The sequence below is a fragment of the Microcebus murinus genome, chromosome 15 (assembly GCF_040939455.1).
Source record: "Microcebus murinus isolate Inina chromosome 15, M.murinus_Inina_mat1.0, whole genome shotgun sequence".
Lineage (NCBI taxonomy): Eukaryota > Metazoa > Chordata > Mammalia > Primates > Cheirogaleidae > Microcebus > Microcebus murinus.
This window is the reverse complement of record NC_134118.1, coordinates 3,661,880-3,684,235: the sequence shown is the minus strand read 5'-3', so window position 1 is coordinate 3,684,235 and position 22,356 is coordinate 3,661,880. Positions and strand designations below refer to the sequence as shown.

Sequence of the window (22,356 nt, the reverse complement as noted above, 5' to 3'; positions counted from 1 at the left end):
ACTGGGAGTGGGGTGCGGGCAGCTGAGCGGGTGGACACCTCTAAGGCGACAGAGGTCACGGAGACACGACACACGCGGGTGGGGTGGGGGCCCCGCGCGGCTGCGTAAGCCGAGCTTCGAGGACGACCCTGTCCACACGCTCCCAGCGCGCGCCGACTCCCCCGGGAACCCCCGCTGGCCCGCGCCCCCTGCTCCGAGCGCCTCCTCGTCCCTCGCCCTGCCCGGCGAGGAGCCGGGACCCGCAGGGTCTCCTCCAGCCAGGCGGGCCCCGGGTGTCCGGTTTCCCCCGCCCTCCTCCCGTGGATCCAGGCGGCCGCGGCACGTCCCGGCTGGAGGGGGCGCTCGCGCGCAGGAGCCGAGCGCAGCAGGTGCCGTGGTTACCTCCACCTCGGCGGGGGGGAGAGGGGGCGGGCCGGGGGGCAGGGAGGAGGAGGAGGGAGGCTCCAGGAGCCCGAGAGCGCGGCCGGAGAGCGCGGCCGGCTCGGCAGGCTGGGTCCCGAGCTCGCGGTTTCCGGGAGGCGCCCGAAGTCGGATAAATACAGCCGCTGCCCGCGCCACCCGCACCGCCACCCGCAGGGCCCCGAGCCGCCAGCAAGGGCGCGGGCCGGGTGCGGCGCCGGCTCCTCCACCACCCGCGGCTGGCGCGGAGCAGAGGAGAGCGATAGGCTTGGCCGCCGGCGCCCGGGCCGCGGAGCCGATGAGCCGCGGCAGCTGAGGGCCCGGCCGGCCTCTGCCCGGCGCCCGAGCGGGGCCGCAGCGCCCGGGGCGCGGGGTCCAGCTGGTGACATGGGGGCGGCCTGACGCACCGCGAGCCCCGAGCGCTCTCTCTGTAGCCGCGGGCCCTCCCCGGCGGCGGCGGCGGGCGCCCGGCCCGGCGCGCTCTGCCCCGGGCGCCCGCGGAGCCTGCGCCGCGCTCTATGCGCCTCTGCGGGCGCCGCGGGCCCGGACCATGGCGATAGACCGGCGGCGCGAGGCGGCGGGCGGCGGGCCCGGGCGGCAGCCGGCCCCAGCCGAGGAGAACGGCTCCCTGCCGCCCGGGGACGCGGCGGCCTCGGCGCCCCTCGGGGGACGCGCTGGCTCCGGCGGCGCGGAGATCCAGCCGCTGCCCCCACTGCATCCCGGCGGCGGCCCGCACTCGAGCTGCTGCTCGGCGGCGGCGGCCCCGAGCCTCTTGCTGCTGGACTACGACGGGTCGGTGCTGCCTTTCCTCGGGGGCCTGGGCGGGGGCTACCAGAAGACCCTCGTGCTACTAACCTGGATCCCGGCGCTGTTCATCGGCTTCAGCCAGTTCTCGGACTCGTTCCTCCTGGACCAGCCCAACTTCTGGTGCCGCGGGGCTGGCAAAGGCGCCGAGCTGGCTGGGGTCATCGGCAGCGGCAGGTGGGGCGACGTGGGCAACTGGACCAGCTCCCCGACCACCCCCTTCTCCACTGCAGCCTGGGGGGCCCCGGGCAACCGAAGCAACAGCAGTGGCGCCAATGGGGGCGACACGCCACCCCTGCCATCCCCTCCGGACAAGGGGGACAACGCCTCCGACTGCGACTGCCACGCATGGGACTATGGCATCCGCACTGGCCTTGTCCAGAACGTGGTCAGCAAGGTAAGGGCCGCGACCGCCCTGGTCCCGCGTCCTTCTCGCGAGCTCCCGCACCCCACCCGGATTGCCTCCGCCCTTCCCTCCGTCCCTCTCCATGCAGACCGAGGTCCAAGCCTTAGCCATCGGGGGACCTGAAGTCCCCAAAGTGGTGGTAGTCTGTGTGTATATGCGTCCCGCATGGGCTTATTTTTCTTCGTCCCCAAAAGTGCGTTCATTTGGGTGTGAAGCGAGGGTTTTTGCCGCCTTCTGCAGTGACACTACATCCCCGCCCTCCGGGAACGCCATAGCCTCTCCTCGTTTGCACCCAAACTCTCGTCCCAGTACACCTAGGAGAAGAGCGCCCCTGCCCCCAAAAAGATTGAACAACTCTCCCCCTCCTGCCGGGGTGAGGCCGCTGCTGACCTGTCGCCAGCTCTCTGGAGGACTCGCCGCCTCCTGCAAGGTCTGCCAGCTGGAGCCCAAACCAGGCTGTCCTCCTGCCTGGTTAGTTGTCCCTGTGTCTCCCACAAAGAAATAGCATGAAAATAGCGTCCCATTCCGAGATCTTCCTCTTTCTGGCAAACCTCAGACGCCCTGCGCTTGGTTTGGACTAAAGAACTGAAATGATAGCCAGAGAAGCAAAGAGCCTTTGAAAATATGCTCGCCTTCCCAGTGCACAGTTCTCTCTAAAGATATTTGACTTTAGACTTTGTCACCCCAGTGTTCCCTCCGGTGTTTTCTAAGGACTTTAGTAAACATCACCGGAGTATAGGAAGGACACAGAATATTCTGGGGCCACCACTGCTCTTGCACAGCAGTTGCTCTGGGCTGAGTAGCTTTAGCCAGACGTCCACTTTGCCCTCTGAGTCCAGGTGGCTCCCCTTGCAGAGGGGATTGCAATATGCGAAATGTGGCAGGAGTGTTTTGTGAGAGATGTGTGGAGGCCTAAACACCGAGAGTGGGCAATGGTGGACAATCAGTGCCCTACCAGGGGTGGGGAACCTGTGGCCTTGGGCCCACATGTGGCCTTCTGGATCCTTGAGTGCGGCCTTTTGACCGAATCCAAATTTCACACAACAAATCCTTTTAACAAGTCCTTTGGATATGGAGGGCTGCATGTGGCCTGGAGGCCGCAGGTACAGCTATAATTTTATGACTTTCTTAACATACAAGAGATATCATATGCCAGCTCATCAAGCAATTTGTATGTTTGCCTCTTGTATGTTTTAAATAATTCACATTTCAAAGTAAATGTAGACTGCCCCTCCCCCATTTTCTGGACAATTCTGGGCAGAGTTTTAGATGCTTTGTCTAAATGTGAGAATGAAATTCATAGTTTATAATAGGCAATGCATATATATTCCCACCCCCTAAAAGTGTGTTGGTAAATGGTTGTAGCTCACGAATGTGTAAGATGAAACTCTTACATCATCATAACCATTGTTTTAATCTTGCACCAACCTGGCCCAAAATGCTCTGTCCTGTGGGAACTGTCTGGTTTAGCTACAAGGTAATAGGGAAGATCCTTATAGCTTGTTGGCTCACTTTGACCCCCCACCCCAGAGGGCCTCTCTTTCCCAAAGGTGTTTCTGTGACTGTTTTCCATCCATGGAGGGCACTATTTCTTTTTGGTTTAGCAGCACAGAAAAATTAAGAACAATGACTATGTAAATCACTATGTATGTCTGGCAGACTGAGGATTTGGCAACATTTTCAAGTATGCTAAGCCCCATTCTACAGCAGAGGAAGAATAATGGATCAAAGTGAGCGTATGTAAAGAGTGGTCCATTCCCAGGTGAAAGGGGAGGTGAACTTGAAAGTTAGGAGGTGGGAGAGACTATCCTTCATACCTTAGCGGTGGGGACCCAGGAAACGGCTATTCACACTCTCCCAGGCATGGTGGGAGGAGAGAACAAAAATAGTTCTTGAAAACAGATTATGGAGGCATATTGGAGAGCGGGACAGTTTTTCTAAATTAGCACTCAAAAGGGGTGCAGACACACTAATCCTCGTGGCATGTTTTGGGGGGTGCTTGATGACATGTTGCAGTTACCTGGTGAGACTGAGAGGGGAAGGCCTGGGAACAATAATTAGAGACACATTTGTTTTATATACCATAAAGACTAGAAAGGACATACTGATTTTAACAGACAAAAAATATCCAAATAAATGACTACCTTCCACAGTGTTCTCTGTGTTTTAAGCATGTAACGAATGCTTTAAAGAGCTTTTCAAGCACATTTTGGCACATTTGTGTTTGAAGGCAGACTTTTTCCTATGCTGGCTGTGTACGTTGGATACTGTATCAGACGTACAAATGCGGAATGTATACTATGATGAGCACAGGAGTTCTAGGGGTCACGTGCTTGTCAGCTTTGTTCCGAAGTAGAAGCAGAAATGGAAGAAGGTTTCACCTTCTGACTGTGGATCAAAGTTCAGGGTCTGAGAAGCTGCCTCTTTTACCCTCTTCCCTGCTGCATACTGCAGTCTGCCCCTTGCAAAGAAGCCTCACGCAGTGTCTTAGTGGTTCAGCATGTATCCGTTAGCATGTGGGTGCACCTACAATCTATGTCTGTTCTGTCCCTAGGTGCTAGGTGGGGAGGTGGAGACAAAAGAGCAGCTAAGCACAGTTTTGGGCCTCTTCTCATTTAGTTGTGGCTGTCCTAGCACCTGCCTACACTTGCAAAACTGCCAAGCCGGTTAGAAGCCCAGGTTATCACAGCTAAAAGGGATCTTGGTGCTGACAAGCCTCTGTCCCCTCCTGAATGTCCCTGGCCCGCAGTTACCCTCAGCTTGGACGCTCGCGCACGGACGCAAGTGCTGTTAGCCAGGCAGCTGACCTACCCTACAGTTCTCGGCCTCACAGGGACACACTCTTTTTTGGCGAATAAAACTCAGGTTATCTCATGCCTGTTTGTGCAGCTTGCTTCTCAGAATGATTGTTTTTATTCATTTATGCGTTTTCAATAAGTTTCTTTACTGGCTGAAAAACCTACGATACTTTAGCTCTTCTGTGTGTGCCAGACTTTGCTGTACTGATTACTCCGCTTGGCTTGTGTCTCTCAAGCATGACACCCAGAATGCAACCCCACAGCCCTTGTCGTTCTCACCCCAAGAGGGGGCAGGTGGATACTGTCCTCCCCCTACTGAGCCTCCAGGTGATGCCTTAAGACTTTCAGTAGACATGACATACTTCTGTCTCCAGACCATAGTCACCAAACCACCACATCATCTTCATGGGATTATATTAAGTCGGGGCTTTCTGCATCTTTTGGCTCGTGTAGTGTGACATGCAACAGAGGTTTCATCTTAATGGTTTTTGAGTTTTTATATTTCTCCTGTTAGGATCCTTTTTGTTTTTATTTTTTGCCTTGGTCCTTGGCATTTGTTATCTATACCAGAATTTGCATCACAGAATCTGCAGTGCCTTCAAAATCATAACAATAATACTACCTTTCTCTTGTGCAGCCCCTTATAGTTTTCAGAACATTTCCGCATACGTTATTTTCTTTTATTAAGAAAAATAACCCAAGGCCAGTCTTAACACTAGTCAATATCATGGATATTAAATTAGCGAACACACTTTTCACTAGGTGTAGACTAGGTGTTCTGCACAGAAACCAGGTACAGATTCTCCTCAACTGATGATTGGGTTATGTCCAGTAAACCCATTATAAATTGAAAATATTATAAGTAAAAAATGCATTTAATCTGCCTAACCTGCTGAGCATCATAGCATAGCCTAGCCTACATTAAACATGCTCAGAGCGCTTACGTTAGCCTACAGTTGGGCATAATCATCTAACACAAAGCCTATTCTATGATACTGTGTTGAATATCTTGTGCAATTTATTGAACCCTATACAAACAGTGAAAAACAGAATGGCTGTATGGGTACTCAAGGTATACTTTTGTACCATCATAAAGTGGAAAAATTGTTAAGTTCAACCCCTGTAGGTCAGAGACCATCCATATTCTACTTCGTGATGACTTTTGTAGCTTTGTAATTTATCTCCCAGCTCTGTTGAAAGGTATTGTCAGTGTTTTCCTGAAGAGAAAAATCAAACAGATTCATAAGAGCGGGCCGAGAGCAGGCTGCAGGGTGGAGAGAAGGAGCAGGCGGGGCCTGCTCAGGAGGCTTCTGTCTTCCACGGCGTCTCCCGTGCAGCCCAAATCCTCACACACATTTGGGATTTCAGTCGATGTTAAAAAAATCCAACTCCACAGACTTAAAAATAATTTGCATAGTTTACCCTGCATTTTTCTGAGTGAATCCTTGTTGGTTTCTAATGCTCACCACTCTCCCGAATAATCGGTAGAGTTTTGCCAATAATCAATGCAGCTAAACTTTCCAAGCCCTATGTTTTTTCTGTATTTGAAGTTTAGGATGTTTGTCCATCTCCAATCTTCTGATACTATTTCATCTATTCTCATTAATTCACAAAGATTTCTGAATTTTATCCTGAAAATTATTTAAATATCCTAGAAAGTAACTTGTATGCTTTTTTTAGGGCTAAAGACTAGAAGTTATATAAAGTGACTCCAGTATAATTTAATTATTACTAAAAATAATTACACTAATAGTATTTTTAAAAAATAGCCCACGGTTCTATGATCCTAGCCTAAGAACTAGCTTTCACCCTTTTTTGTTTGTTTGTTTGTTTTTTTTTTTTAGAGACAGGGTCTCACTCTGTCACCCAGGCTAGAGTACAGTGGTCAGTGGTGTCATCATAACTCAGTGTAACCTTGACTCCTGGGCTCAAGCTATCCTCCTGCCTCAACTTTCCAGGTAGCTAGAACTATAGGCCCAACCTACCACACCAAGCTAATTTTTTGGTTTTTTTGCAAGAAAAGGGTCTTGATTTCTTGCCCAGTCTGGTCTCAAACTTCTGGCCTCAGCAGTCCTCCCGCCTTGGCTTCCCGAAGTACTGGGACTACAGGCATGATCCATTGTCCCTGGCCAGTTTTCACTTTTAAAATGTTCTACACACACACACACATATATATATTTATAGTTTCAAAGTGTTCATTTAATGAAATCTGTTTTCTCTTGACACCATATCAAAAGCATTTTTCCAAGTGTTCAGAAACATTTTAAATGCATGATATTGTTGCTGACTTACTAAAATTTCTAAAATTCTTTTCCTAATACTGAATTGACTACCATGAAGTCACCCTAGTGGTAGCTTTTGTCTAGTATAAACAACACAACAGTGAACATCTTTACGCATATCTACTTCCAAGAAGTAGTAGGTAGGTAATGCAGACTGTAGTAGGTAATGCATGTGTGGGCCATAATTAACTAGTCACCTACTAAAAAGGCACTGGGTTTGTTTCCAGCCTTTGCTATCATATACACAACGTGTAATGAAGTCCTGGCATGCGTGAACATTCGCACATGTGCAAGAAATGCTTACAAGTGGGAACAGACTGCATTTTAATTCCGATAGATATCATCAGATTACCATCTAAAGAGAGACTTCCACTGATGATGTGTATGGTCCTGTTCCCGCACCCTCCCTGACCCAGGGGGTTATCAGACTTTTTAAATGTTTGCTAGTCAGATGTGTAAGACATTATATTTGGTTCTTGTGATTTGTATTTCTCTTACCATGAGGAAGGTCAAAATCTTTTTGGAAGTTTTTGAGATATTTGTATTTCCTTTTCTTTGAACTGTCTCTTCATGTCCTTTGCTTTTATCTTTGTATATATGTTGGGGGAGCATTTCTTTCTTGTTGACTTAGGAACACTTTTACATAAAGGAAAGTAACCTTTTTGGATGTCTTGTAAATCTTTTCTCCTAGTTCGTTTGTTTGCCTTTTGATTTTGTTTATGGTGTTTTTGTTATGCAGAAACTTTTGGTTTGGATAGAGTCAAATGAATTAATCTTTTCCTTATAGTTTCTGGGTTTTGTTAGATTTAGAGTTTCCATACTTCTGAAGTATTAAGGGGGGGAAATACCCGTTTTCTTCGAATATTCTTGTGACCTCATTACTTCTTTTTTTTTTTTTTTTTTTTTTTTTTGAGACAGAGTCTCGCTTTGTTGCCCAGGCTAGAGTGAGTGCCGTGGCATCAGCCTAGCTCACAGCAACCTCAAACTCCTGGGCTCGAGCGATCCTTCTGCCTCAGCCTCCCTGGTAGCTGGGACTACAGGCATGCGCCACCATGCCCGGCTAATTTATATATATATATCAGTTGGCCAATTAATTTCTTTCTATTTATAGTAGAGACGGGGTCTCGCTCTTGCTCAGGCTGGCTTTGAACTCCTGACCTTGAGCAATCCGCCCGCCTCGGCCTCCCAAGAGCTAGGATTACAGGCGTGAGCCACAGCGCCCGGCCCATTACTTCTTTATTTTGGTGTTACAGGTATCTGTTTTGCATTTATTGAACTAGTAGGATAAATTGCTAGAAAGGGAAATTGAGAGGTCAGAGGTTATAACCAGCATTTTATAACAATGAAATGCTTTGACTTGCTCATACAATGACCTAAAATTTAATTCTTCTCCCTTTTCTTCTTCATTTTCTTGTTCTGAACTAGCCTCAACCCTTTTATTGTTGTTGTTGTTGTTCTTAGTAGATTTTGTAAGGCACAATTTGTTTGGCCCTTACTCCAAGGTAGGATTGAGTCAAAAGTTAGTGTCGTTTAGAAACATGTTGGACTTTGTGATGTTAGTCCTGGCGTTGCCGCCAACTGGCGGTCAGCCGGAGCCAGCTTGGCTTCTGCGACCCTCGAGGGGCCGGGAAGTGCTGGCGGGGCCTCCCAGCCCTGGTCTGCGACTTGCTCTTCCGCTGGCCTCTGGGAGGTGACCCCAGTTGTGTTGAGAAAGGCCATGACTGTGTGTGGCCGAAGCACGGAGAGCTGCGGTTGTGCTGTGGCTTTGTGTGGCTGGGCCTCCGCAGACAGCCTCTCTGGGCCGACCGCTCTGGTCTCTGTCGTCTCAGCCCCACAACCAGCCCCCTGCCTCATCTCGCTGCTCTTAAACCACAGGCCCCAGAGACAGAAAATAAGATGGAACCCGCTCACATCACGCCCCTGCGGAAAGCCTTCCTCGGCTCCCGTTCCTGGGGCGCTCCACCGCTGCCCCGTGAACCGCCTGAGGCCCACGTGCCTTTCTACCCCTCCCTTGCCGCCCCTTGTCATAGGGGACGTTGTGTGCGAGTAGTTCCTAGCACAGCGTTTTACTGCCTTGGTGCTTTGCTCAGGCTGTTCCACTTACCCAGAGTGCCCTTCCCTCCTTCCTTGATCTGTGGGTTCCTATTCTTCCCTCAGGTCAGCTCAGTCCTCATCTGAGGGAAGCACCAAGCTGTCCCCTCCTCTGGCACTCCCTGTACCCTGGCTGGAATGATGTGTATCTGTCTCCTCATTGAAGGTCTTTCACCTGCAAGTCGACACCATACATATCTGAACTCACCTGACTTTGATGCCATGAAAAGACGAGAGCTTTTTAGTTCGGCAGGTGTGAGGCGCAGCCCCGACTCTCCTGCTTATTAGGGTCTCTCTTTGGGAAGGTTACTTAACCTGACTCCTAACTGGCAGTGCGGGGTCAGTGCTGCCTCACCGGGAAGCGCCCACCTGCCCCCACAGGCCTGGCAAACAGCAGACACCTGGGAAAGCTCACGGGGGTGAGGATGACCTGAATGAGTCACCTGAAAAGGCTCGGATGGGGAGGGGCTGAGAGGCCACACCTGGAAGGGATTTCAGTCCTTGGAAGTTCCCAGGAGTCAGCAGCCTTCCCTCAGAAACTGAGGACATGTGGGGAACCAGGTGTGCCCGTCACACACTCCTGCCTCCAGGGGTACCTGAGAAGCCCAGCCAGAGACCTCCATCTGGGGGTTGTGTGTTTGTGGAGTTCCAGTCTGAAAACAGAGCAGCTCACCTGGCTACAGGACTCAGACAGAGGCCAGAATCTGAAAGGAAAGCGGCCACAGCCCTGAGGCAGGAGAGTGGGGTCTGCCCAGTCTGCACTGCCTCGCCAGAAACCTGAGCTTCTGCTGTTCAGTGGAGAATGGGCTACACGTTTCAGTCTGGCTCAGTTGCGCCGGTAAACACAGGTCAGAGAGGGTGGAATTTAAAAGCGGAGTGAGAGTAACCTTGAGCCATAACAGCAGAGCTCAGAGAGCGATCTTCAGAAAGAGATAAAAACCGGAGAAAGGGCCAGGGACCCCTTCCCACCTGGAGCTGAGTGTTTATGGGCTGCCATTGACTTTGACCTCAGTATTCTAAGAACTTTGATCTTCTGCAGTGGGGTTTGGTGGTGGTGGTGTTTGTTTTGCTCTATATTTACTCAACGCTGGTCATTATCAGTGGGCAGATCCCCTCCAGCTGAGTGACCTAGAGATTGACAAGGGCCTATATTCTAGGAAAGGGGTCATAGTGTTCGGTTGTATGAAGTGGGTTGTTCTAAGAGAACACTCAGGGGGTTCCCAGCACACTGTGTTTGCACAGGATATTCTGTCCTCTCTGTGCCTCCTTTAGTTACAGGTAACAAAAACACATCTTAAATGACATTAACAGTACAAAAGAATTTTACTGGAGAGATGCAGGGCCGGGCCCGGAGAGTGGGGTCTGAGAGCACAAAGTGGTGTGGGCGTGTCTTTCCGGAGCACTGCTGCCCCTGTGGTCCCGCTTGGAAGCTACATCTTCTCAGCCCTTTCTCCAGAGTGGGCGCTGTCCCGGCTTCAGGCTGGCTTTGTCTAGTGCTTTTTTTCCTTATGTGGTTCCTGACCAAGCTGCAGCCAACACAGGAGGTCAGCATCTCTCTGCCCAACTCCAGCCTCCTGGGTGCAAATATGACACCCTGCTTGGGCTGTGCTGGAGAAAGGCAGATTTCAGAGCAGGGGGTCTGGTTGCTGAGTGCTGGGGCCCCCTTCGCACCATTCCACAGGGTGTGGGACTGGCAGTTCTTGGGGTGGAAGGGGTTATGGGCAGATCTCGCTGGCAATTAATTGAGAAGAATTGAATATTGACGATTTAACCATGAAATGCTTTAAACAAAGTATTCTTTTCCTTCCCAGAGACTCAGGATATAACTCACCTGGCAACTGAAGCTCAAGCGCGGCACTGGTAGGAACGTGCCTCCTAGGCTTCCTGTCTAGGAACACGTCAAAGTGTCCTTAGATCTTAGCTCCAGATGGCAGGGAGCTTGGAGGGAGCCCATCAGCGGTCATGGAAACAGTGTTGCCAATTGTTACTCACACCCCTGCCTTCACCCACGGCGGGTCACTCTGCACGCCAAACCTTTCTTCTAGTGAGGACCATCTACGGCCCGTGCAAAATGGAAATGCGGAGTCCCTTGCTGACAAAGCCACTGTCACCACGGCACGGCTGAGCAGCTGTTCCCTGAGCCCTGTCTGCTTCCTTATTTTTCAGTATCTCCACTGCCTCCTGTACCTCTCTTGTGTTTTGTGTCTTTTTCTGGGTCGCTTTTGGTAAAAGTGGAACATATTTTTTGAGGGACTGCTTTTCCCAGGCAACAGCTTCACAAAGCCCTGACGCGTTTTGTTTGGAGTGTTTGGCTAGCTCAAGGTGTGCAGCCGCGTGAAGGAGCCACAGAGCCGCCTTGCATTTGAAAACACCGCTCTCTGGGAGCGAGGTGGTCGGTTTACGTATCAGAGCGAGAAACAAAGAGCTGAGTCATAGGGATATGTGGTTGAGGATGTTAAGTCATAGGAATGCTAGTTGAGTGCTTATCAGGCTTTTGTTTCTTGTAAAGTGGGAAAAGGAGGGTCAGTCCTATATATAATTTAATCCTGCTGGCTAACAGTCACATTTTGTTTATTAGTATCATTTTTAAAATAAGTACAAAAGAGAAGATGCTGGCGTAAAACAACCACAGGCATCCCAGTGGTCATATTAAATTATGGATGGGTTATGCACTCAGCATCATAATTTGCATTGTAGAGTGTTTCCTCCCAGATTAGATTAAAAGCTGCTTTTTGCGTGCGTTTACAAGATGCCTTACAAATTGGGCAACCTTGATTGTTACTTACTGAGGCGCTCCACTGTGCTCAAATGGATATATGTGAGCATTTGCAGTAAGCAGTCTTTTTCCTACTTTGAAAAAACTGTTTTTGTTTCTAATTGTGATAAAATATACAAACAATAAAATTTATAATCTTAGCCATTTATAAGCGCACAGTTCCATAGTGTTAAGTACACCCACATCGTTCTGCAGCCATCACCACCATCCTTCTCCAGAACTTTTGTCTTCCTAAACTAGAACTCTGTAGCCATTAAACACCACTTCTCCATTCCTCCCAGGCCCCAGCCCCTGGCAACCCCTGTTCTGCTTTCTGTCTCTATGGATTTGACTACTCCAGGTACCCCACGTAAGTGGAATCATACAGTATTTGTCTTTTTGTGACTGGCTTATGGCATTAGGCATAACGTCCTCAGGGTTCATCCATGTTATAGCATGTGTCAGAATTTCCTTCCTTCTTAAGGCTGGAAAATCTCCCATTGTACAGATGTACCATGTTTTTATCATTCATCCATCAATGGACCTTGGGCTGCTTCCACCCCTTGGCTATTGTGAATGTGCAGCTGTGAACTCAGGTATTGTCCTCCTTTTTGAAGATAGTTCCATGCAATCCCTCCATCCCTCCCCTCCCCTGTCAGAGCTGATGGTGCAGCCACTTGTGTGGTGCCTGCCCCAGGCTTCCTTTCAGAACATCCACGCGGGCAGGTGTTACAGATGGGTGGAAGGTTGTCTCTGCCCTGGAGAAGGAGCTCAGGGGGAGCCAGAGACAAGTGGTAAACCAGCATCCCAGGCACAGCACGGGCCAGGCTGGGGCCGGCCCAGGAGCTGAGGGTGTTGGGTGCAGAAGAGAACATGCCCTGGGAGGGCAGGTGAGATGCCCTGAGAGCAGGATGAAGTACAGGGGTTCAAAGGGGTTGTCACCATATGGTGGAAAGGGAAGCCCAGGGGTCTGTGGCATTTGAGCTGGCTCCAAGGAGGGTGGGGTTTTGGCAGGTAGAAAAGACTGAGAAAGGACCTCTTCTGCAGAGGAGCTGGCAAAGGCTGGGAAGGAACATGTGCCGGGTGCAGAGAGGATGTGGCCTGGAGGAGGACGTGGGTCCTGACCTCGCAGGGCCGTAGAGCCAGTCCTTGGCCATGAGCTTGTTCCCCCCAGTAGGCAAGGAGTATCCTGAGGTTTTTAAACAGGGAACTGGAAGAAGAAAGAGATTTTAGGATTTGAGAGGGAGAGACCTAGGAGAGACGTGTTCCTCATGTCTACCTGGGCTCGTGTCTACCTGAGGGGTCCCTCTGTGGCCCCTCAAGTCAGCCCCGGGGGTGCCAACCTCCCAAGACACAACCACGTCCCTCAGTGCCTCTTAAAAGCCACCTCGACAAACCCCTTTTACAAAATGTGGCTGTGCCCCTCCCGGGGGCCACAGCCTGTTCCCTCTTGGGGCGTCCACTCCTAGGAAGCACCAGCTCCGCCCAGAGTCCCTGCCTTGGGGGGCCCGCCCTGGCCCAGCACCCTCTGCTGCAGGTGGCTGTCAGGCGCCTTGTGCCAGAGCCCGCGGACTGCTCGGGCTTCAGTTGCCCCCCTTGTACCAGTTCCTAGGGCAGCTGTCACAAAGGACCACAGAGTGGGCGCCTTAAAGAGATTTATTTCCTCACTGTTCCGGGGCTGGAAGTGCAAGATCAGGGCGTCAGCAGGGTTGGTTTCCCCTGAGGCCGCTCTCCTTGGCTCTCCTTGTTCTGTAGACAGCTGTATTCTCCCCTGTGTCCTCGCGTGGTCATCCCCTGTGTGTGTCTGTGTCCTCATCTCCTCTTCTTATAAGGACACTGGTCATATTTGATTAGGGCTCACCCTAATGGCATCATTTTACCTTTACTACCTCTATAGAGGCCTAACCTCAAAACATAGTCACATTCTGAGGTCACAGGGGTTAGGACATCAACATATGAGCTTTGGGGTGGCAGTTCAGCCCTTTACACCAGAGTTCCGGCACATACCCTGAGTAGGGTCGTTGTGATCTGTGTCTGCACCTGGGAGATTTCCTCGAAGCCCTGGACCCGTGTCTGGTTATCAGCTGGACTGGGCCTCTCGTCTGACCTTGGACCTTGCCCACACCCCTTGCCCCAGATCCCAGTGTTTCGGTCGGTCCTGGGGCGTTGCAGCTGAGCAGCTCTTATCACTCCCCTGCTTCACCTCCTTCTCAGCTCTCCACGGCCTTTAGCATAAAATTGAGCCTGGGTGGTAGGTTTCGAGGTGCTTGCCTGCCTTTCCTGCCTCCATACCTGGTGTCCTCACAGGGACCCTGTGTTCCACCTGCGATTAATTTCCCCAACAATGCTCTGCCTCTGACGTGCTCTTCTGGAGTCCACCCTTCCATCCTGTGGCCTCCTTCCAGCCTTTTTGGTTCCTTATTCCTTTATTCCCATCCCTGCCCCTGCCATCCTGGCACCAGCACCTTTCCTACGTCCTCAGCACCTGGACCCAGCAGGTGCCAGTAAGGAGGTGGGGGGGGCTGTTGTTCCTTCTGGGTGAGGTCAGGTGATTTAATTCTAGGGTGACCGGAGCAGAAGCAGACAGAGTCATATGTCAACAAGACCTAAAGTCAAATTTCTAAGTGACTTTCTAAGTAAATTTCTAACAAGTATGATGTAGTTCATCTGAAATAGCAACTAATCAAACTTGAATTATTACTGGACTAAAGTAGATTAGTCTCTACTTTAAGCTATTGTTTTTCAGAACTTTAAGTCTTTTCTTCAAATTGAACAGGGCTTTCCGAGTCTAGTTTGAGGATGGGGTTTCCAGAGCACTCAGAGTCACCTTGGGGAATTTTCGGAAATCCCTATGGGACCCAGGCATCAACTGGTTAAAACAAGTTCTCAGGATGATTTTCAAGTGGTGCAATTGTGTCCCTGGGGCCACTTGGCAATGTCTGGAGTTTTGTGGTTGTCACAAGCTTTTGATGGGGGAGGGGCTTGTGGGCTGCTCCTGGCTGGCTGCCGAGGTGGGTCTAGGTGCCTGCAGTGCCGGGCAGGGCCCTGGCGAAGAGCCTTCCAGCCCCAGCGTGCCACGCTGGAGAAAGGCTGGTGGTCTAGGCTAATAGCAATGTCTGTTGCGTGTTCTGGATGCACGCAGCAGACAGCCGGGCCTGGGGGCGGGACAGGGAGACCCCTGTTCTCTCTACTGCACAGCAGGGTGCACGGGTGTTCAGGCCAGGGCCTTCGGGGGTCCATCCTGCCAGGAACGCCCACACGGCAGCCGGTGTACCCCGCCCTCCGAGAAGAAAGGCTTGCTGAGCTCCATAATGGCACACACAAAGTTTAGTGGGCGTGTTTAGCCTGCCTCGGGAAGCACATTCGGAAAAACAGCCGTAGCGTATTTATGTACGAATGAATGCCGCTAATGGCCCAAGTCACTCCTTAAAGTAGGTCCTTTGAACCTCCGCTTAGAATAACGGTTTATTACAGGAAAAGGAAACATTTATTTGGAAGTAAAAAGTATTTATTTTCAAAATATCTCTACTTCAGACTAGCCTTCTCCATAATTAATTCCCATTAAGGTGGTTTATAGTGTTGTCAGCAGCAGGAAACTCAAGCTCTCCCGAGGGACCCAGACATGGAGCGTGTGTACATCATCTCGCAGTAACAGATCGGGCTGGCTCCCTCCTGGGGCCGAGCGGCGAGCCCAGGTAGTCCTAGCGCAACCTCGCCTGCCTGCGCTGAGCACAGGCACCTCACACGGCTGCCGCCTCCGAACGTAGGTGTGCCAGGTGTTAGCCCCCGACCTTGTTGGCCTTGGGACTACCCTTTCCGGCAGGATCAGCCCCTCCTCAAATGGTCGCAGCAGGGCCTGCCCATCCCAGTCACCTGGCCCTGGACCCAGTAGCGTTGCTTTCCTTTCTGAATGTGCTTGATGTTCTTGGTGTCCCTCGCCGTGGCCGCAGCAGGTGGGACGCAGCCGAGTGTTCTGGTGCGGAGTGGCGCGCGTGTCTGACTCTCAGAAGCTACTTTCAAGCCATCAGTAAAGGAGCTTCTGCTGAGACCGTCCAGCCAGGCGGGGACGCGGGAAGGCCGTGCGTCTCTGCAGGGCTGTCCGAGGTTGGGTTTCTGGAGCTGTTTATGGAGTCATCAAATCTAGTAGGTTCTAGAATAGAGTTTTCTTTTTAATAGATTTATTTTTAATCCTTTTCTGGAAAGTTCACAAGAAACAACTTGTCGAAAATGGATATCATCAAAGTTAGGAGGGGGGTTTGGGGGTTTTGTTCTTTTTTTGGTCTTAGGTGTCTGCTGGTAATGTGTTCGAATGTGAACAGAAGTAGTGGTCTCTCTGTTTAACTCTTTCTCATTCACCTTCTCGTTTCTCACCGTTTATATAACTCTAGTTCTTTGCAGCAGAGTCTTAGGAGGGCGGTGAGGGACAAACTTCAACTTTGGTGATGAATCTCATTTCTGATGACAGTTTTTAAGGTGCTGAATTAACCTTTCATTGGTGGAAGTTACCGGGGAACTTAAAGACATTGAAAATAAAGGCATGTCTCCTTAAGCATGGGATGGTGACACACAGCAGTCTTTCCTTCACGGTCTGATCGAATCTGTATAGCAAACACGGTGGCTTAATCTCATAGTTAAAATATATGCAGGGAAAATGCCTCAAGACAAGCCTAGAGCGGCGTGTCACGCTCAGGTGCCGGGAGCTGCAGGGTACGGGCAGGGGATAGGTGCCGCGCAGAAGGGTGGCGGGGCAGAGCCTGAGCTGGGAGTGCGATGGCTGGGGTGTGGTCCCGTGATGGCGGGGGAGAGGGGCACAGCCCTGAAGGGTTTGGAGTGTGGGGGTCGGTGAGGACGCTGCAAATAGCAGAAAACCCCACATCAAACTGAGAAATACATATGATGTTTCTGGAAGTCCAGGGCTGGGGTGGGCTTCAATCTCTGGCTCTTTCTCTTTCTCTTCCAGAACTTCCTAGGCACTGGCTTCGTTCTCATGCTGTATTAGCTTGGGCTGTGTAACAGATGCCACAGACTGGCTGGCACCTCTGCAGTTACCTCTGCACAGTCCTGGAGGCGGGACGTCCAGATCAAGGGGTCAGCAGGCTTGGCTCCTCCTGAGGTCTCTCTCCTTGGCTGGCAGACGGCCGTCTTCTCCGTGCCCACACTCTGTGTGTCCCTGTCTTCATCTCCTCTTGCAAGAACACCAGTCAGATTGAATTAGGCCCCCACTAAAAGATCTCACTTTCACTCAATCATCTCTGTAAAAACCCTATTTCCAAATCAGGTCACATTTTGAGGTCCTGGGTTTCGGACTTCAGCCTTTCTGGTTGTGGATAAGGTGGACACAGTCCAAGCCCCCTCAGAGTCTGTTCCGAGAGAAAGTTTGTATCTCCAGACCGTGGGTGATTCTGTTCTCACATCAATTCTGTAAAAGAGGGCTTTGCATCGCTTTTGGTCTATAGTAAAATTATCAATATGCAAGTGAAGGTGCTGCTGGAACTTGTGTGGGAGGGGGCTGCGGTGGCTGGAGTCCAGGTTAGAGGGAAGGGCAGATCCCGCCACTGTAGAGAAGCGAGATGGCTGTGGACATGGGCGGGCACGTGGGGCACAGGTACAGGGGAGGGAGAGGGAGAGGGCAAGGGCAAGGGAAGAGGGAGGAGGGGAGGGAGGAGAGGAAGAGTTGGTTGGGACAGGCTTGCTGGGATGGGTGTTTTATAGGTGCCAAGGCTGAGTCCTGACCACAGCCCCCTGAGAAGTGGACCTCTCTGTGGCTTACGACACAGCTAAGCAGTGAGCTGAGATTTGAGCCCAGTGGTCTGAATCCCAGTCTTTGCACACTGGCTTTGTGAGCAGGGACTTCCAGAATGGGCTCTCTGCTCCCAGCAGCTCTTTCCCAAGCTGTTACTGCCCTGGGTGCTCTGCTCAGGTTTCTGTGGAGGAGTGCAGATGGATCAGGACTGCTTTGCTTACTTTTATTGTTGTTATTATTATTATTTTTTTACTCTGTTGCCCAGGCTAGAGTGCTGTGGTGTCAACCTAGCTCACAGCAACCTTAAACTCCTGGACTCAAGCAATCCCAGCTACTCAGCCTCCCGAGTAGCTAGGACTACAGGCATGTGCCACCATGCCCGGCTAATTTTTTAATATATATTTTTAGTTGGCCAATTAATTTCTTTCTATTTTTAGTAGAGACGGGGGTCTCGCTTTTGCTCAGTTGGTTTGGAACTCCTGACCTTGAGTGATCCACCCGCCTCAGCCTCCCAGAGTGCTAGGATTACAGGGGTGAGCGACCGCACCCAGCCTTGCTTTGCTTACTTTTGATACAGTGACAGTAAGCCTCTTGTTTTGAACTGACAGCCCATAACCACATCTGTTAGGAATCTCAGGCCTTGAAATAGCAACTCTTGGCCTAGAGATCCACTTCCTAAGCAGAAGGGAAGGTACAAACAAATGCCTTCACTCCTGGAGGTTGGTCCAGGTATTGGGGCTATTCTGCCAGTGCGCTGGCCACACTCCTGGGCTCCCTGACCCTAGTGCTGTTGGAGAGATTAAGAAACTGATGCGCCCCTCCCAATCCATCAGATATTTATTTCTGTCCTGTCTTTGGAGGCTCATTTAAAATGATTTTCCAGATTTCTTTAAAGTATAAGTTACACATAGTAAAATGCAGATTTTATGTGCATAGTTTAGCGGGTTTCGACTCATATATTTGCCTACTAGCCAGAACTTAAATAAAGGTATTTCCTTCACCCCAGTGAATTCCCTGCTGCCCACTTGCAATCAGCCCAAGCTGGAGAAACCACTGTTTACTTTTTATCACCATGGCGTGGTTTTGCCTACTCGAGAAGGTCATATGAGTGGAATCATGCAGTCCATAGTCTTTCATATCAGTGTCATCTTCAAGATTCATCCATGTCACTGTACATGCTGCTAGTCATTCCTGTTTGTCTGGGGAGGGGTCCCCCGTGTGTACATACTGCACTGCTTCCTCTCCGGCACTGACGGACACTGGGTGGCTCCGGTGTGTGGCTGTTATGCACAGGCTGCTGTGCGCGTTGTGATGGAATATTGTTAGTCTTTTCTGCTCTTCACTGCCCCTCAGTTGTGACATTTAAAAGTTGATTGGCAGAATCAGGGCAGCCAGTGAGAAGTCTTGGCTTGCTTACAAGCCAGGCAAGTTTCCTTCTTTCTCTCTTCTTTCTGAGAGGAGGAAGCAGGAGCGATGGGGGTGGGGAGGAGATACTATCTCCCAGGGGCAGGGATCCCTGGCCCAGCCATGGCCCACATGGCTGGGACTCATCCCCAGGGCTGACGAGGAGGCCCTGGGGAGGGCAGCGGTACCTGGGCAGGGAGAAGCCCTGGGGGTGGCGCTACCAGTCGCTGCTGCGTGTGACCCAGGGTGGCTTAGCAGCTGTTCTGATGGAGTTTGATCCGTGGGCGCTGCGGCGTGTGAGAGTGGCTTTGGGCAGCCAGGCCCCTGCCTCTCTCTGGCCATCGCCTGCGTGTGAGGGCTTGGTGGGGACGTCCCCATCCTCCCTTTCTGTAAGCCTTATCAGGGCAGACAGCACAGGGGGCTGAGAGCCCTTTGACCAAAACCCCAAACAAACAGACGACATCTGCTGGCTCCCAGCTGCGCGGATGCGAAGAGCTGCAAAGCCCCGCTTGTAGGAGGCGAAGGAGAGGAATTCTTTTCTGCAGAACCTGCCCTGGGACCCTGTGTGACCCCTTCAGTAGGGCCGGGGGCACCAGGGAAGCATTTCCCACAGGGATGAGTTAGAGGAAGGGCCCAACCCTCCCGTTTCTTCCCTCCCGTTTCTTCCCTCCTGTCTAAAAACCTGAAGGGGGCGGCACGCAGGCAAGCACCCCGTCATGACTCAGGGAGGCCCCCGGGACTCGGGGAGGCCGGTGCTGTTCGCGGGCCGGGCCGGACTCGGGGAGGCCGGTGCTGTTCGCGGGCCCCGCCTCGAGCCGCCTGCCCTTGGTCAGGAAGCGTGTTTGTGCTTGTGCCCATGCGTCATCCCAATACCAGCTGCATTCCTTTCAAAGCAGGTTGGGCAACTGAGGGCGCGCTTTCGTGAGGGCAGCAGTTTCGAGGTCGGGCCCCAGACGTTCAGCACGCTCAGTGGCGCATTGGTCGCGAAGGCTGCGGAAATCACGGAGCCCAAGGAAAGCGAAGGAGCGGTGCTGCTGCCGTTCTCCTCTGTTTAGGTCTGCCGGGAGCCGAAGGGCAGTTGTGTACAGCAGCAGAGAAGGCTGGTTCCTTTGGGTCTTGCAAAAGCAGTCTCAGGATTTAGGAAAGAAAAAGCATTTAAAAATTATCTTACACTTAGTGTTTTTCACAGTCTCGCAGGCTGCCCTACGCCACGCCCGCGCGGTTGGGGAAGCGCTGGCTGAGCAGAGGACGGCTTTCCGGAGCTCAGTGACTGAAGACCAAGGAGCGAGCACGGGCCAGGAGCCTCGGGCTCGGATGCAGGCGCACGGGTTTGAATCCCGGCGCTGCCACCTTACGGCGGGGGAAGCTCGGGGGCTCGCTTAGCCCCTCGGCACCTTTGCATAAGGCTTCGAGGGATTGCGGGAAAGGCTGATGTGAAAGGCCCCCTCAGCAGAGGGTGTGTTTGAGATGTGCATTGAACGAGTCCTCTCCTGCAAGGAGTTCCCAGTGGAGTTTCGAGGATAGTCGTGCGAGCAGTGACTAAAGTGCATTGTACAACGGCCTGTAGTTTCCCCACCATCAACTCCAGACCTCCATACAAATGTATGGAAGGTCACAGGACACAACTGAGGTCAGCTCTGGCAGTGACGGTCTGTGTAGCCCATGGCGGGCAGACAGAGCCGTGGACACACGTGGTTGCTCTGCACACTGATGAGCCCCTCCCTTGGCACCGCCTTGTCCCAGGCTATTCGATATCTCCTTATTCAGGAGTGTTTCCTAGGTCCTCTCAAATGGTTGCTTTTTCAAAATTTCCTGTTTATTCCCACTTTCAGAACATCTGGGTAGCTAATCTTAACTAAGAGTTGAAAGTGGTTCACACTAAAGTACAAATGGCTGATAGAATTGGCCCTAATCCTTTCTAGGCTCCTTCATACCTTAACCCTGCTAATAAGGATGGAACAGCAGCCTACACACTTCACACCTGCCCACAGGTGGTATATTTTGAAAGGCTGGACCTTTAGTGACCCTCCCAGTCACTCTCTTCCTTGCTCCCTTCCTCTATCCCCTAAAGAGGCTGGGTCAGAAATTTGGTCCTCTTCCAAAAGGCTATGACCCTTGATCAGGGTATTTCTAATCACAGCAGCAGCAACCAGAAGCCCCAACTAAGGTTTGATTTTAGTGAACATTTTAATTGCATCTCAAAGCTAGTCTTGATAAGGCTCAACTCTGTAAGGTGGGGGCAGGCTGTGCCCGCAGGGATCTGTCCCGCACCTGCCCCAACTCAATGTCCAGTCCAAGTGTGGGCTCCCTCTTCGAAGCCCCCCTCACCCCCACCCCGCACTTCTGACCCCTCACATGTGCTGGGTTTTCCAGCTCAGACAACTGTCCCGTCACCTTACCTCAGGGCTTTCCCTCCTGGAACCTGCACAGGCCCCGGCCCTGTCGCAGCACCTGCCACACGGTCGCTGCCACAGCCGCCTCTGGGTGTTGTCATCTCTTACTCACGCCCCTTCCCCCCCCTCGACTCTGATCTCCAGAGCAAGGACAGCACTTGCAGCACTGCTGCTTCCTTGGGGTCTGGCACTCAGTGGGTGACAATAAATAGTCATTAGATACTGAAACGGGGCCGCCAGTCTGCACCAGGGAGCCCTGGCCTGCGATGCCGGCTATTGGGAGGTGACGCAAAGGGGAAGGCCTGTTTTCATGAGGCAGGACCCCAGAGCTTGGGGCGGCCTGGCTTGACTGAACAAGCAGGAAGTCGAGGGGAGCGGGTGGCAGTGTGAGGGGCAGCCTGGTCGCCTTCCTCCTGGAGAGCAGTGCCCCTCGACTCTTCCACCCACAGGCAAGCCGGGGAGAAAGGACATCTTGCTCTAATGGAGACAAGATGCAAGGCAAAGGTCTGCACCTTGGGGAAGATTTTCTTGAGAATATAGTCCACAAGGCCGACGAGAGGTGGGAGGTAGTGCTTTCTGCTAAGGTCTTAATGTGGGGTTCCTGTCAAAGCACTTTGTACCATCGGTATTTAAGTTAGGATACTGACTAACTCATTTCCTAAAGATACACATTTTTTAAAACAAATTTATTGTAAAATAAATATAATATACAATTTACTATTTTGACCATTTTTAAGTGTGCAGTTCAGTGGCATTAAGGTCTGTTCACATTGTTGTGCAACCATCACCACCACCCGCTTCTGAAATGTTCACCTTCCCAAACTGAAACTCTGTCGCCATTAATCAGCAACTCCCCACCCGCCCTCCTCCACCCATGGCAACCCCCATTCTACTTTCTGTCTATGAATTCAACTCTCTAGGAACCCCGTATGAGTAGAATCATACATGTCCGGCTTATTTCACTTAGCATAGTGTCTTCAAGATTCATCCATGTTGTGTATGTATCAGAATTTCCTTCCCGTTCAAGGCTAAATAATCCACTGTGCATACAGACCACATTCTGTGTCTACTTACCCATCGATGGACACCTGGGTTGCTTCTACCCTTGGCTATTGTGAATAATGCTGCTATGAACTTGGGTGTGCAAATATCTTTTTACTTCCCTGCTTCTGCTTTTTTGGGGTATATAGATTATTTTTTAAAAAAATAATGTAGTATCAGGCCTGGTGCAGTGGCTCACGCCTATAATCCTAGCACTCTGGGAGGCTGAGGCAGGTGGAT

The 22,356-nt window shown here is 51.5% G+C and overlaps 1 protein-coding gene across 4 annotated transcripts in view; it reads left to right on the top strand.

The window, feature by feature from the left end:
- The first annotated feature begins 451 nt into the window (after positions 1-451).
- The window catches only part of SLC22A23 (solute carrier family 22 member 23), a 163,814-nt gene continuing 141,909 nt past the window's right edge, over positions 452-22,356 (top strand). Inside the window, exon 1 of one of the 4 annotated variants that reach the window (XM_076010439.1) lies at positions 452-1,600. In XM_076010439.1, coding sequence (XP_075866554.1) covers positions 950-1,600 — 651 coding nt within the window. In that variant the 5' untranslated portion in view covers positions 452-949. The remainder of the gene's footprint in view (positions 1,601-22,356) is intronic. The other 3 variants (XM_076010438.1, XM_076010437.1, XM_012768404.2) reach the window with 3 other exon arrangements.